General features: G+C 42.9%; 1 protein-coding gene across 2 annotated transcripts; it reads left to right on the plus strand.

The window, feature by feature from the left end:
* tmem200b (transmembrane protein 200B) lies at nt 1-8,595 on the plus strand. Of its 2 annotated transcripts, none has more exons than XM_034704282.1 (2): nt 1-717; nt 6,805-8,595. In XM_034704282.1, the coding sequence occupies exon 2, from the start codon at nt 6,849-6,851 to the stop codon at nt 8,079-8,081; it is 1,233 nt and encodes a 410-aa protein (XP_034560173.1). In that variant the 5' UTR covers nt 1-717; nt 6,805-6,848; the 3' UTR covers nt 8,082-8,595. The 2 variants fall into 2 exon arrangements, with proteins under 2 accessions (XP_034560173.1, XP_034560174.1); XM_034704283.1 differs by lacking the exon at nt 1-717 and adding an exon at nt 975-1,174.
* The last annotated feature ends 5,584 nt before the right edge of the window (nt 8,596-14,179 follow it).

The raw sequence follows: 14,179 nt of genomic DNA on the forward strand, positions 1-14,179 counted from the left end.
CCCAGTCTCCCCTACTTTTATTTTGAAGGCTGTTCAGTGGGTGGGAGGTGTTGGTTGTTGATGATTTGAACGTGATGCTCCATATGAAGAGGCCGCAGTTAGACTCCGGATCACAGCGGCGGGGCTGGACTCTGCTGGTCCACATGAAGGGAGACTAGGTTTCTGTCAGACGGAGCGGAGGATCTGCAGAGGCAGCAGAGGAGGTGTCGATCTCCAGAACCTTGTATGTTACTGGAACAGTCATACACAGCTGGATTGTGATGGAGAGTCTTCATCCCACATAATCAGAATGTTCTGCGTATTCAAACTGTGAACAAGTTGCAACAGGAGGCGAGCAACATCAAGGCAAGTTTCCAAAAGTGACCGGCTGCTGGATCTACTGGATCTGAATCAGAGAGATCAAAGCCTGGAGGATTCCATCTCTTCTGGTGTTTAGTCCTCGTCTCTCTGCCCTCTCTCTTGTATTTCCGTTCCCTCTCTCTGGTCCTGGTCTGTCCTCCGGTCCGGGTCAGTCCTGTAGCTGGATGCAGTGAATAAACGCGTTATTTGTGCCTCTCGGATGTGTCGGCGCACAGGGAGCTGCTGCTGTGTTGTCGTAGAGGAATGCAGCAGCTCGGTCAGCCAGACTCGGTCCTGTCTGTCTGGAGCCTCCTTACAACAGTCACTGCTTTAGGGGAGATAGTCCGGCACGGCTCGGCGCGGATTTCCACCCTTAAGGTAAAGATACATTCCTTCATTCTTTTTGACTGCAGCGTTTTTACAGAAGGCTACAACCACGAATTAAGATGATTTCAGAGCTTTATACTGAAGAGCCTCTCGCGGGTTAATTTGTTGCATTTGTTGCATTTTCATCACAGAGAATCAGGTTTATTGTTTATGGGTTTTACCTCCGCCCCTCTCATCGGGCTGTCGGGTTATCATAACATGCATCTGTCCATTCACATCATGAAACACAACTTGTGGCTTCCCGGCGATGAGCTGGCTGCAGTCCAGCTGCTTCCTCTGCTGGCTGCAAACAGAAGAAGGGCATGAGGATGATGATGCTGATGGATGGGCTCTAACACACTGACTGTATTGCTGTGTTTTCGTGCAGGATAATGCAGCTTAAACTCGACAAAGAAGTGTTTTTTTGATGAGATGATTGAATCCTGCAGGTCTCTCTGCTCCTGCAGCGGTAAGTTGTGTGAGCCGGTGGATGCAGTCTGCTGTGAATCAGGTCCTCTCCTCAGAACATGTTTGTGTTGCTGCAGTCTGAAGCCAAAAGGAAAGGAGCATAACTCTGACATACTGCTGTATGAATAATGCAGCCTCTCTGCACAACTGTTACTCTGAATGTGAGAGACACTCACTGAAGGTATGAGACGAGGTAAAGCTTAAAAAACCAGATATCTTAGATACAGTTTGAGCACAAACATCTGTCTGCTAATAATAAGCAGTAAAACATATACCATTAAAATAAGTTGTAATGGTAATTCTTCTCATTCAGACAAACATCTCTTTCTCAGCAGATGAACAATTTGTTCTGTGAAATGTCTGAATGTGAGACTGTGAATCCTTGTGCTTCTTAATCCCAAGGTGACATATTCACCTTGGAATATAAAAACCCAAAGATTAAAAATGTATCATCACTGAAGCCACAGGAATACATTTTTCTGCAACATACAGTGTTGGAACTTATGATCTTTTACAGGTGATTGATTATCAGTTTTGAGCTGATAAATGTTGAGTGTTGCATTACTGAAGTGTTCCTGACATTATGAAAATCAAAGTATTACACCCAGTGAAAGTATTAAAGTAAATATGACTGTTGACTTTTAATACAAACTGGATTTAGCCACTGTATTGTCACTAACTGGGATTCTGGATGCGTCCACATTAATAGCATATACTGTATGTGCATTGCTCTATCTCTATCTTGATGTGAAGGTGGCTGTGGAAGCAATGTGTCAATTGTAGACTGATGAACAGATGAAGTTTGCTTGGTTTTAAAGGAGACAGCTCCGTTATAATTGATTATATTAATTGGATGAAATTCTTTTAAAACCAGAGGGGGGCTAACTTTAAGTTGAGCTGATTTGGCAAACTTTTAAAACAGTTTTTTGATAATTGTTTGAATTTATAATGTGCTGCATTGTCCACAGTGCATTTAACAACCTGAGCAATGACCCTGTGTTCAGATCAAAAGAGAAGAGCTAGACACTCGCTAGATTGATACAAAAAATGTATCATAATTGTTATTATAAATGCCCTAACTCATGGTTCATCACATCCCCAGCCAGAGGAGTGTCCATTTATCTGTTTGTGGTGAGTCTCAGTTTTACTGTTAACACTATGTTCCACAGAGGCTGAAGTTCTTGGGATTTTCTTGTAATTTAAGATCTTAAGTTTGCTGAAATAACAACATCATGATGCAGATTAATCAAAAGTCAAGCTTTGTCCGGTCTGTCCTCAAGAGGAGAAGAAAACAACTTTCCAAATATTTGTTTGTTGAATGGAGGTGGGATCCATTATTTCTGATGCATTCCAGGAAGTGAGGAAATCTAAACGCTGATTGTCGTTAGTGACAGATTGTGTCTTAGTGTAAATGTTTGCTTCATGCAGTTATCTGTTTATAAAGAGTAAGAAATCCTCCTCAGATTACCAATGATGGGAGCCGGGATTTCATTACGCTGGATTGTGTTCCTCCTGCTTTTGCTCTCCATAGAGACGTTTTTATGGCAAACACCAAAGCCTGCTGACACCTGATAAGTCAACACCTCCCTGGGACGTCTTTGTTGAGATTAAACTTTTTCCAGAGAGCAGGCATTGTTAGATTAAAAAGCTCGATTTTAGATTTCCCACCGGTGGAAACGCTGCAGTAGGGGTGTGTGTGACCAGAGAGAGGGATATAGACAGAATTGTATTTATTTAATATTTATTTGCATAGGAATCATTATGTAGTATATAAGCTTATGCCACAGACCACAGCATTTATAATCTGAGCTCGTTTTAAACACCCATCTCTATAGACGGACCTTTAAAACATAAACAAATGTACAAGAAACAATAAAAACTGACAATATGACACAAACTGAACCATATAAGACGTTACTAAACGAAAAAATATTTCCAACAACAAAAAGCTGTGACTAAAAAACCATTAGAAGGCAAATAGTTTTTTTGTATGGCCTTGATTTGGGATGGTGGCGTGAATTTATTTGTAATTTTGAGAACATCTCATTCATCCCAAAGAACCAGAACCAGAGCCAGTACCTAAAGAGCTGATGGTGAGTGAATGTGACGTACATAAAGATTTAGGAAAATTAGAAGGACTGACTTCTCTCTAAGTGTCAGACTTCAGAATGATAAAAAAAAACGTTACTCTGACTGTAAGAGGGCGAGCAGCTCTCAGTAATTACAGCCAGAGTGTTTGAAGCACTTTTTCCATCTCTGCTTTGTTTATGAGCGTGTGAGAGCTCCGGGAGAACAGCACATGTGTGAGTGTTTCACTACTTTTGTTTGTACCTCGTTGGATTTACAAGCTCCCCACAGACACGGAGGTTTGGAACAGATTCAGGGGTGATTAACGGTGAAAAAGGAGTCAGCGTGGTAAACAACTGCCGACTAATGGGAGACCAGAGTGAGTTAAAACGGGTCGAAGTATGTCTGGATTCCAGGCGTCCATGTGTGAAGCGTAATACTCAGTCTTGTTGACAGATAAGATGCATTTCAGGAGGAAAGTATTTAGTGTAACCTTCGGCACACTCCGAGTTTATGTGAGAGATGCTCCGAAGCTCTGCTAGACTACACACTCTTGCATTTACTCATGTTTCAAAGACATTCCTGCACAAATCTTCTCCTCATCCTACTCATCTTTCTCCAGAGCAGAGTAAGCAAAATAACTTTACAGTAACTACCTCAGGTTTATAATAAGGACGCACTCAGTATTCATTCTTCTGTTAACAATAACACCTGAGTCAGTACCAGCACCAATTCTGATGTGTGTGTTTTTTTTAAACAAGATTGTTGCATGAGCTCATCCTTATAGAGCAGGGACCCTGACTGATGTTTTTATGTAATGGATAACGTAAAGTGAGCAGATGGTTATGTGAATTAGAGACCCAACAGGGTGCAGGACCCCCACGTGAAGTTACAAACTAAGTTCAAAACAGGTTGTCACAAAATATTAATTTGAAGATTATTTATTTATACAGATTAAAAAAAGTCCCTCTGATTCCACGGTCAGTAACTCTTCCATGGCAACAGATTCTTATCAGCCTCCTTGCAGGCCAAATTAACATTAAACTGAACATTTAAATTCAGGGTCAAGTTCAAACCTTTGCTTCTTTTGTGTTCTGTTCTGTGAACATTTCCATTGAAGGTAGCGTTAGATGAGGTGGACAGGACTTCTGCCGAAATATTGATGTTGATGTATCTGTCCTCATTCAGCTCTCCTTCCTCTCTGAGCTTTGACATTGACACACTCCTAGGCTATTGTGGACTTGCAGGGTGGAGTAACACACCAAAAGCTGGAAGTTAAGAAAAACACATTTAAATTTCAATGTGCCTCTCAGAGACATGCTGCTGTATCCATGGCTGCAACACTTCAGCAGTTGCCGCCTCCTGTTTGGAGTCAGAGTCATGGTCATATGTGTAGTTTATTTGTGCAGGTTCTTCTGGAGAGCTGGCATGGTTCATCTTGTTTCCAAGGATCTAATCTGTCTGTACAGGTTTTATATAAAAATTTAGAACCTGTATGTATGGGTTTAGATTTTATGTAGGAAAAAAAGTCTTTATGGAGAGCAAAAGCAGGAGGAACACAATCCAGCATTTACACTCCATCAGCTCTTTAGGTACTGGCCTATTATTTTTAGTCAAAGCTTTTTGTTGTTGAAAAGGTTTTTTGTTTAGTTCCATCTTATATGGTTTAGTTTGTGTCATACTGTCAGTTTTTATTGTGTCTTGTATATTTGTTGATGTTTTAAAGGCCTTTAAGATGAGCTCAGGTTATAAATGCTGTGGTCTGTGTTATCAGTTTACATGCTACACAATGATCCCTATGCAAATAAACATTAAAATAAATACAATTCTGTCTATATCCCCCTCTCTGGTCACACACACCTCTCCTGCAGCATTTCCACCGGTGGGAAATCAAAAATCAAGCTTTTTAATTTAAAATGCCTGCTCTCTTGAACAAGTTTAATCTCGACAAAGATGTCCCAGGGAGGTGTTTGATTTCTCTGTCATAAACTATGGAGAACAAGTTTCTCATACTTTATATGAAGCTATTTTCAAACTTACAGTGTCAACATGAAATAATTTGAAAATCAGAGTTTCGGTTTCCTGACTTCCTGGAATGCATCAGAAATGATGGATCCCACCTCCATTCAACAAACAAACATTTGGAAAATTATTTTCTTCTCCTCTTGAGGACAGACGTGACAAAGCTTCACTTTGGACTTTTGACTAATCTGCATCATGATGTTTTTATTTCAGCAAACTTAAGACCCGTTAATTACAAGAAAATCACAAGAACTTTTATTTTTGAGATTTGCACCGCTGAAGTAAGCCTGAGGAAGCCTCTGTGGAACTTACTGTTTACAGTGAAACTGAGACTCACCACAAACAGGTGAACAGGGGCTCCTCTGCGGGATGTAATGAGCCAAGAAAAATTAAATATCTGGAAGGCTGAATTTCTGAAAACTGTAAACAATGCAGCAAACGAAGACAGAGGTCTTGGCTTGGGGTTGTTTCTCCAGTAATTGCTGGGTACACTGGAATACCTGGAAAGGTTGGCTATCACTTTTATTTTTTAGCTGCATCTTGGGACACAGAGTAAGGAGTAAAGGAGTAAACTGCCATGTGACTGTGAATAAGAACCTATTTGGGTTAGGATTCTTAATTTTTGAGTGTTTTCAGTTGCAAACTTAGTAAGTAATACAATCCAGTAATAAAACTAAAAAAAAAGCAGCCCATGTTATTTATTGGTGACTTTCTCTATGTTTTTGAGAATGGCTTCAGGGACTGCCAGCTGAGCTGCTGCTAACTTTGTTTCAGAGACTATCCAAATGCCTGACACTTGAAACCCTTCTCAGGGTGAAACTATACACTAAAAGAGAATGTTCATGGGTCTTAAAACATTGGGAAAGTAGTTAGGTGTTTGGCTTCTGAGTTTGGGTATCAACAAACTTTTCTGGCATTACTTAAAGAAGCATGACCTCTAGTAACACCTGACCCCTACGTGTGAATCTGCTTCAGACAGCAGGGCAGACTGAGTCACAGATTGAGCCAGAAGAGGAGCTTTTGTTGTTCCTAAAGAGGTCCCTTTTCAGTACTCATCAGTAAAGTTAATTCCCAGCTCCTGATCCATTGCAGCCCATTATAGTGCTCTCATCAAACACAGAGGGCTGGATGTAGATCAGGGGGATTCATGGCTTTTGTTTAGTTCAGAGAGGTCCTCTCAGGGCTGCTCAGAGGCTGTTAAAGGTATTTTTAAACAATTCTGGAGCGCCTCCACCTCTGTTTTATCTTCTCTGTTTAATTAGAGATACATGACATGACACTCTCTCTTTTACCCACAGGCACAAAGACAAATCTGGTAACGACTTTACAACTGAACAACATGCATTTACTGATTTCTCTATCATAGTAGACTGATGCAGGCTTGGCAATGCTAATCATTTATCTGCAATAACTCAGTGATGAGTTAAAGGCCAAACGCTTGTAGATATCAGGCCTGAGTAAGTTTTAACGTGATGCTGGTTTATTTTTTGTTTTGGATTTTGAGCTGCCATACTAACTCTTGATGTGTCCCCTACCCCACAGTCCTCTGACTGGCTGAAACCAGGAGATCTGGACTGACCGGTATCATGAAGACCCAGAAGGCTCAAGGTGAGACAGTTTCACCCTGCAAACGGAAGCATCGCTTCACTTTACGCAGCAGGAAGAAGAAGGACCGGGTGATCAGAGGAAAGCTTCGCATCCGCTCAATGCCTGGAGCCTTCCTGGTGCTGGGGGTCATCGTGGTTGTGGTTGGCACTGCTCTGGCTGTGGCGGGATACTGGCCCTATCGTCTATCCAGGGCGTCCATCCTGGCATCAGCAGATCGGGAAGGTTTCTCTGAGTCGCAGGGTCCTGGGTGGAGTGTGGGAGCGAAGGGCCTCCTCTCCACATCAAGCCTCAACCACAGTGAGAGGATGAAGCTGTTGGGACCCGTGATCATGGGGGTAGGACTCTTCATCCTCATTTGTGCTAACACCGTCCTGTACGAGAACCGGGACAGAGAGACCCAGATGCTGCTGGCTCAGATGCGGAGTATGATCTGCTCTGTGTCCGCAGCGGTGCCCTCAGCTGACCTGACAGAAATCGCAGCGGCCAACTCGATGGCCAAACACTACCAGTGGGTGAGCAGTTTACCTGCTGCTCACCTTAACATCCTGTGTCTACAGCAGCTGGCCAGCTCTGAGCCCCTGCTGCAGACCAGGACCCTCACAGACCAGGAGGACGGCGTAGAGGGCATCTACCAGCAAGCTGTCCTCCACCACCAGGAATCAGAGCCTCCACCTTCCCTCAACTCCTCCCACTCTAACTCCTGTAACTCCAGTCAGACTGACTTTAACACACAGGCTGGAGCTGAGCAGGAGGACAGCACCAGCATCCACCCTCAGCCCCCCAGTTATGTCAAACTCAACAACTGCCTCCTGTCTGCCAGCTCCATGTCCACACTGGGGTTGGAGGAGGTGGAGGTCCCGGTGTCCCATCCGAGGCGCTGCTACAGCATGAGCTACAGGACTAAACCTCACATCTCCCAGATGGGTGTTCGTCTAACGGAGAGATGTCAAACATTACGAGGGGAGGGGGAGGAGGAAGGTGTAGTCACAAGGAGAGAGGCGGGGTCACAGGTCTGTGTGAACATACCCCATCAGGTTCTGGAAACCACAGAGGAGCAGACGCACCGGAGCTGGCCTCGGTTGGACCTGGGCTGTGGGAGACGGTACCTGAAACTGGAGAATAAGGAGGACTCTGTGGACAAACTGCTGGACCAGTTAGAGCAGCAGTGCTCCCAGTGGGATAAGAGTTTTGGATCTGGACCTTTCCAGTGATGAGGAGACTTCAGGATACAAATGTGAGGACCACCAAGGATTTAAGACATTGTTCTCTGGATTCTGAGAAGTAAGCATTCAATATTTTTGTGCAGGACGGACGGAAGCTGAGTCCTGGAGTACAGTTTTTCTCACAAAGATCTTCCAACATTTCCTGAATCTTAACCGGAGTACTTATACCCGGAGGTTCTGGTCCTCTCTTTGCTGGATTTGGTAAAAGTTTTATATAATTGAAGGAGAGGAAACATATGCAGACCCTACACTGTCACAGATCAGTAGAGCGATGTGATACTCGTCATGGTTGCAGAGAAATGAGGATTCAACAAGTATCTGGATGCAGAAGTGTGTTTTACATTGCTTCTTGATGGAGGACTAGAGGGGTGCAGGAGGATGGGGGATTGTTTTCACTGTGCAATCATATCTGAACCAAACCACCTGGACTCCTGAGCCCGTGAGGTGCTGACACTTTCAAACAAAATGCAACCAGTAAATAAAAATGGGTTTTCTTCCTCCAGCGAGGTCCCATGTTCCAAATGCAATGCATGGCAGTGATGTACAGTGTGCTACATCTTATACGTATGCAGAGTAATGTCATTGTCGGGTTTGTGTGTGTAGAGTTCTGGTTATGTTACAGCTTAGGCTGTATTTTCTCAGAGTTGGAAGTTTAATCTGCAGCTGATCGTCGTACTCACCGAGTTGAGACCTGGGAACATGACTGAACTGTCTCTAAAGGTTTAAGTCATGGAGTTTGGGATGCTGTTAGGTTTATTTTCTTATCATGAGTCACTGGTTGTTTATTAATGAGGAGAAGTTCCTCAACCACATTTGTATTGAGTTTTATTCTCCTTTATTCATCTTTAGCGTCCAAAACAAAAACCTTATGTGAATAGTGAATGCGTAAATAATACATCAGTGTACTGCGAGCTGTGAGACAACACCGAAATGAAAATCAAATGTTGTTTTTAGCCAAAGCTAGGACCACACCGCTAAACAGAAAGCACAGGACAACATGCAGAGACACATACCCCAGATGAGCCACATTTAAGAGACAGAATACACTGAACTCTCAATGTTCGAGTGAATCGTTTACGACCAAAGCTCACTGTTTATGTGCTCATACTGTTCGGGTAAAATCAGGATGGAGCTTTGGAAATTGTCAGCAAAGTTACCTTTAAAAACTCCTGCACACAGAAGCCAAGTTCAGAGAGTAACTTCAACAGTAAATACAAAGTACAGTTATCTTTCTGACGTGTCAACGAAAGCTGAACATGTAGAAGCTTCTTTAAAGGTACACTTTATAGCAGAGCTGTTGTGTTGGATTAAATTAGACTGCACAGCTGGTCATAATGTTGTGGCTGATCAGTGTGTATCGATGTGTTATACAGTTGTCCACATCCTGCAGTGTGTTGCCATGATGCTTTCAGATGCTGTCTGGCATTTCGAAAAAGGAAAAAGAGCCCTGATGCTGGTGAATAGACCATGGCTCTGCTTTCACTGTGTCAGAGTGAGTGAAAATTCTGACATCCCATTCAGTCAGGAGCGGCTGATTGGCCCCTCATGCCCTCCTGTACAATACACCTTTAGGTTGAAATTCAACTTCATCATGAATGCGAAACAAAATCAGGTCAGAATCTGCTTGGTGTATGTTTGGCTTTAGTGACAGAAGGTTCAGATGTCAGTATGGTTTTTAACCGTCCCTCTCTCCATCAGAGTTAGTTATAGAGTATGATACAAAGAGAGTATGCATGTGATGTCACATAGGCTGGAGTCATTCACAGAGTGGAACAAAGTGTGTATCCTGGTAGAGTGCAGGTTGTGTGGCCTCCAGAGGCCGGCCTTTAAGCTGCTGTTGTTTCAGTTAATGCTTAATCATGATGTTTTCCGTCAGCAGGTTAGATCTCAGCTGACGTAATGTGATTATTAAATGTTTAGAACTGTAACATTACGTTAATAAATCCACAGAGTGAAGCCGTGCAGCCACAGTAACATAGACTGTCTGCATCTCATCACAGAGCCTCTGCTTACAGTCATAATCTGACTTCCCTTCAGTCTCCCTCCTCTCAGTTTAACAGTCTGCTTCAGGTAAAATTAACCCCTTAAAATCCAGATTATCATCTGTACAGTAACAGAACGATCACAACATCTGAGGACACTGGGTTAATTTTTTAAGCTTGGTCCTAAACATGGCAGGTTTTACAGAGAGGCAACAGGGATTTATAACAGATTAAATGCAACCAGAAAATTTGACTTCTAGTTGACCACATACTAAAGTTATTAGTATGCATTTTTCATTAAGTGAAAGTATCCTTTTTGAACTGAGAACAGTTCCTGACTGAGTTAATGTTCAATTTGTGGAGTTGTTTTATCAGAAATGATGATCGCAGCCCTTTGTCAGTCGTTTGTCAGGCGTCATGCTTTGCTTTGGGTACCCACTTTGAAATCCGGTCCATATAAATGTCAGAAAACATGATTTCTGTCCACATGTAGGAGGTGTCCATGATCTATTGTGTCTTTGTAAACTGTAGGGATCTCTGTCAAGTCTGAGCGCCCTTAACTTAAGCAGATATTTGTCCGTTTCCTCTTGGTTTTCTTGTTCCCCCTCTGAAGCCAACCATGTTGCCCCCTCTGACTGAGGGGGTGTGTCCTGCTGGGGATGTGATGTCAGTGCATACCCTCTGTAGTGCAGCTGTTGCAGAGGTTGCAGCTTTCTTTCAGTTTCACGTTTCACACAGAGAGAGTAGAGAAAATGGTTCCAAAAGTACTGGGACGAGGAAACATCTCTCTGTGTTTCAGTTGGCTGGATATCTGGACGTAGTCATACCAGCATGCAGCTGACAAAATGCAGTGGAGCGAGGCAGAGGCTACAATGCATCCTTGGATTTCTGGGATATGTAGGCCCTGCAGGCATGGCTTCATGAGCAGGAGAACTCAGCTTTCTACGTCAGTATTTCTACGTCTGCTCTTCCAAATACATTAGATGAAAGCTTGACTTGACTCCCCCTGTAGCCCCCTTAAGCATGTAGGCATATGTCCTCTTACCAGAAATAATAACTACAATGCATGGCAGTGATAGTCTTCCACTTATTCAGAGGCTGTACAGAATATACAAAGAAGCCCCTACCACATGTTCTCAGTTCATCTTCAACTCTTGAGCAATCAAAAACCTAATTCAGGTTCAGAGCTCCTGAAAATTTCCTGAAATATCTAGTCCGATGTGAGAGAAGCTTTATTGAAATGAATCACTTTAACACCACATATCATATCAACTACCTCACCTTAAGGTGTACAGATTTTATAGATACAGAAACATTCAAATGTGCCCTGCAAAAGATGTCACAATGAACAAGACTTTAGTTACAGATCAAGCTATCATAACACCTTCATCCCCTGCTCAGTAGAATGATAAATATATCTAAACATAGAAAACTTAGAGAGACGACCACTCGGTGTAAAGACACATATTGATCATGTTTTAATGATCCGATTTGTTTTGGATCAGTATGTTGGGTTTATTTATTCAAACCTAGTGATTTTAAAACATCAAGGTTTTGTATGTTCTCATTTTAACTCAGTTTCATTTAATCAGGATTCATTAACCTTTGTACCTTTAAGCTGAGTTTGTGCAGATTTTGTGGATATTTAGAACGATATGAAAACAAGCAAAGGTGTGCACTTGCTGACTCATGTTTTATGCAATGAGGTATGAGTTTAGATGCTTTACATCAATTTAAGCCCCTTTTAACGACGTGTCATGCTCCCGGGTCTCAGCTGTCAACTCCAGTTTTAATGGAGTTTAAAGAGTGAAGGCCAAAACTGTGAAAATAAGAACATCAGAGACGTATCTGTTTGTTTTCTCCTTCCTGTTGATGCAGCCTTTGCTGGGTCTGAAAGCGGGACGCCTCCTCCTCCTGGTCTCCTGTTGATCGTCTCCTCTCAGATTGCTCTCAGTATTTATGAGGAGGGTCTCTCCGCCCGCACACACACCTCCCCCTCTCTGCGATCAAACAGATTGTGCAGATTCAGTGAGCTGATCAGTTTTACTGCAGAGGCGACCCCTCCCTGTGTGAAACTACAGTCCTACTCTGTTTTTTTCTCTGTCTGTGCTGTCTGTTCGGTGTGACACTGTGTGTTTCAATGTATACCAAGCAATAGAGAGGTCTGACAGGACAATCATGGCTGTGCAGACCTACAAATGGAACATCATTTCAATGCCTGTGTTGCAAATATAAGGCAAGAAAAGCAGCTCCTTGCATGGTGTCTCATTATTCCAGCTGTCAGGGTTTATAGCACAGAGAGAGATATTTATGTATGCAGCACAAAGGGTTAATGGTCCCTGGTTGTATATGTATGCAGCATATAATCATCTGTGCACGCCTGCTGCTGACAAGCCCATCCCTTACACCTACTGAGACCCCACATTTCATCCGTATTTCTCCGGCTGAATCGTCCACCTGGGATCTAGATTTCTCACTTCATCACATGATGAATGATGGGATTTTCTTCCTCTGCTACTCCTCTGTTTGACATGTCGGAGCGGTCCCAAATGGGGATCAGGAGGAGTGGCAGGGGGGAATTCCCCAGCTGCAATTATCCTGAGCAGAGCCTCCTGCACGCTCCGCATTTTTCCCTCCTTATTAGATTTTATGGTTTCTTCTGGGCAGGTATGCAGCCCCTCAACATCCCGATTCATTTAATTGGCCGTTTACAAGATGGCTTCTGGGTTTCTAACAGCTCATAAAGCAGGCAGGCAGAACCTCTGTCCTCTACAGCAGAAACAAAGGAGGGAGATTGCATGGCTGCAGGAGGGCAGGAGGTGCAGGTCTGAAGAATTGTGGGTCATCCTGCAGTCGAGCTGATGTGTCAGACATCAGCTCGTTCTCACCGAATCACAGCAAACTGAGGAAAGTGAGATTTCTGAAATGAACGCCTCTATTGATCCAAGATGCAGCCAGGATCATTTTAACTGGTAATAGTTGCTGTCCATTAGCTAATATGCCCGATGCATTAGAGTCTGGCATTAGTGGAGCAGGGACATCTGCAGAATGAGGTCAGAGAAGGATGATTATTACCACAGCAGCTAAAGTTTGTGTTTTCACCTCATTAAGAGGACATAAAAATCAATCCCAACAAATTATAGCAGTCATATTGGTTATTATGTTACAACTCATGTAGTACAAACTATGTATGCATTACACTGTGACACTTCTCTAGAGCACACAAGGGTGTTTAACAGTCAGGGCATGACCGACCATCTGGTGGAGCGGACGCTCTCCTGCTGGGCTGATGCTCCTTTTGTCAAAACAAGTCAGATTACATAACAACAACAGACAGACACATAATCAGTCTAAACAGATTACCTGACTGAACTTATGCAAGTGATAGAAGTATTGCACAAATAGTAAATAAAATACTTGTGCTGACCGTGCATCTATTTATTTACCTTCAACTTATATTTTCCTTTCTCAGTGTAACCAAAACACACCTCACAAATCCATGATGACAACGATAAGACACAGCTCACAGTGATCCCATCTCGCTGCTGCAGCATCTCTTACTACCTCTGATGCTGGCACAGCGGTGGGACAACTTGGTCCCACCATCACGCCTCTGAGACATTTATGATGAAGGCGGGATGTTGCAGGGGCATAAATATTACACCTTTAACTGTCAATATAAAAAGGGCTTGAGAGTTAAGTAAAAACAAATGTTTATGACATACAACTCATAATGATAAGACATATATGCTGATATTGTGAAACTGAGTTATTTCATAAGGAGAGAGGGCTTGAAGTCTCCTCATCTCCTTACATCATGATACTGCTTTTGGTATGGGGCTGATCGAGGGATGCCAGAAGACGAAGGCAACACCACCATGTTCCAACACCAAGCTCTCCATCATTCTCACTCTCGAATACATGGAAGAACAGACACGCACATGCTCACACACAACTTAGTGATAGTTTTTAAATCAGTTCTCAAACATTGTTCTCTGTGCCACTGACCATGGAGCCCACAGATATCAATAAAACTCAATGAATTGAATGTATGAATTATACACAGAGTAACGAATAAAGCCATGTGACCTGCCACAAAAATAA

This window comes from Notolabrus celidotus, chromosome 16 (genome assembly GCF_009762535.1).
Source record: "Notolabrus celidotus isolate fNotCel1 chromosome 16, fNotCel1.pri, whole genome shotgun sequence".
Taxonomy (NCBI): domain Eukaryota; kingdom Metazoa; phylum Chordata; class Actinopteri; order Labriformes; family Labridae; genus Notolabrus; species Notolabrus celidotus.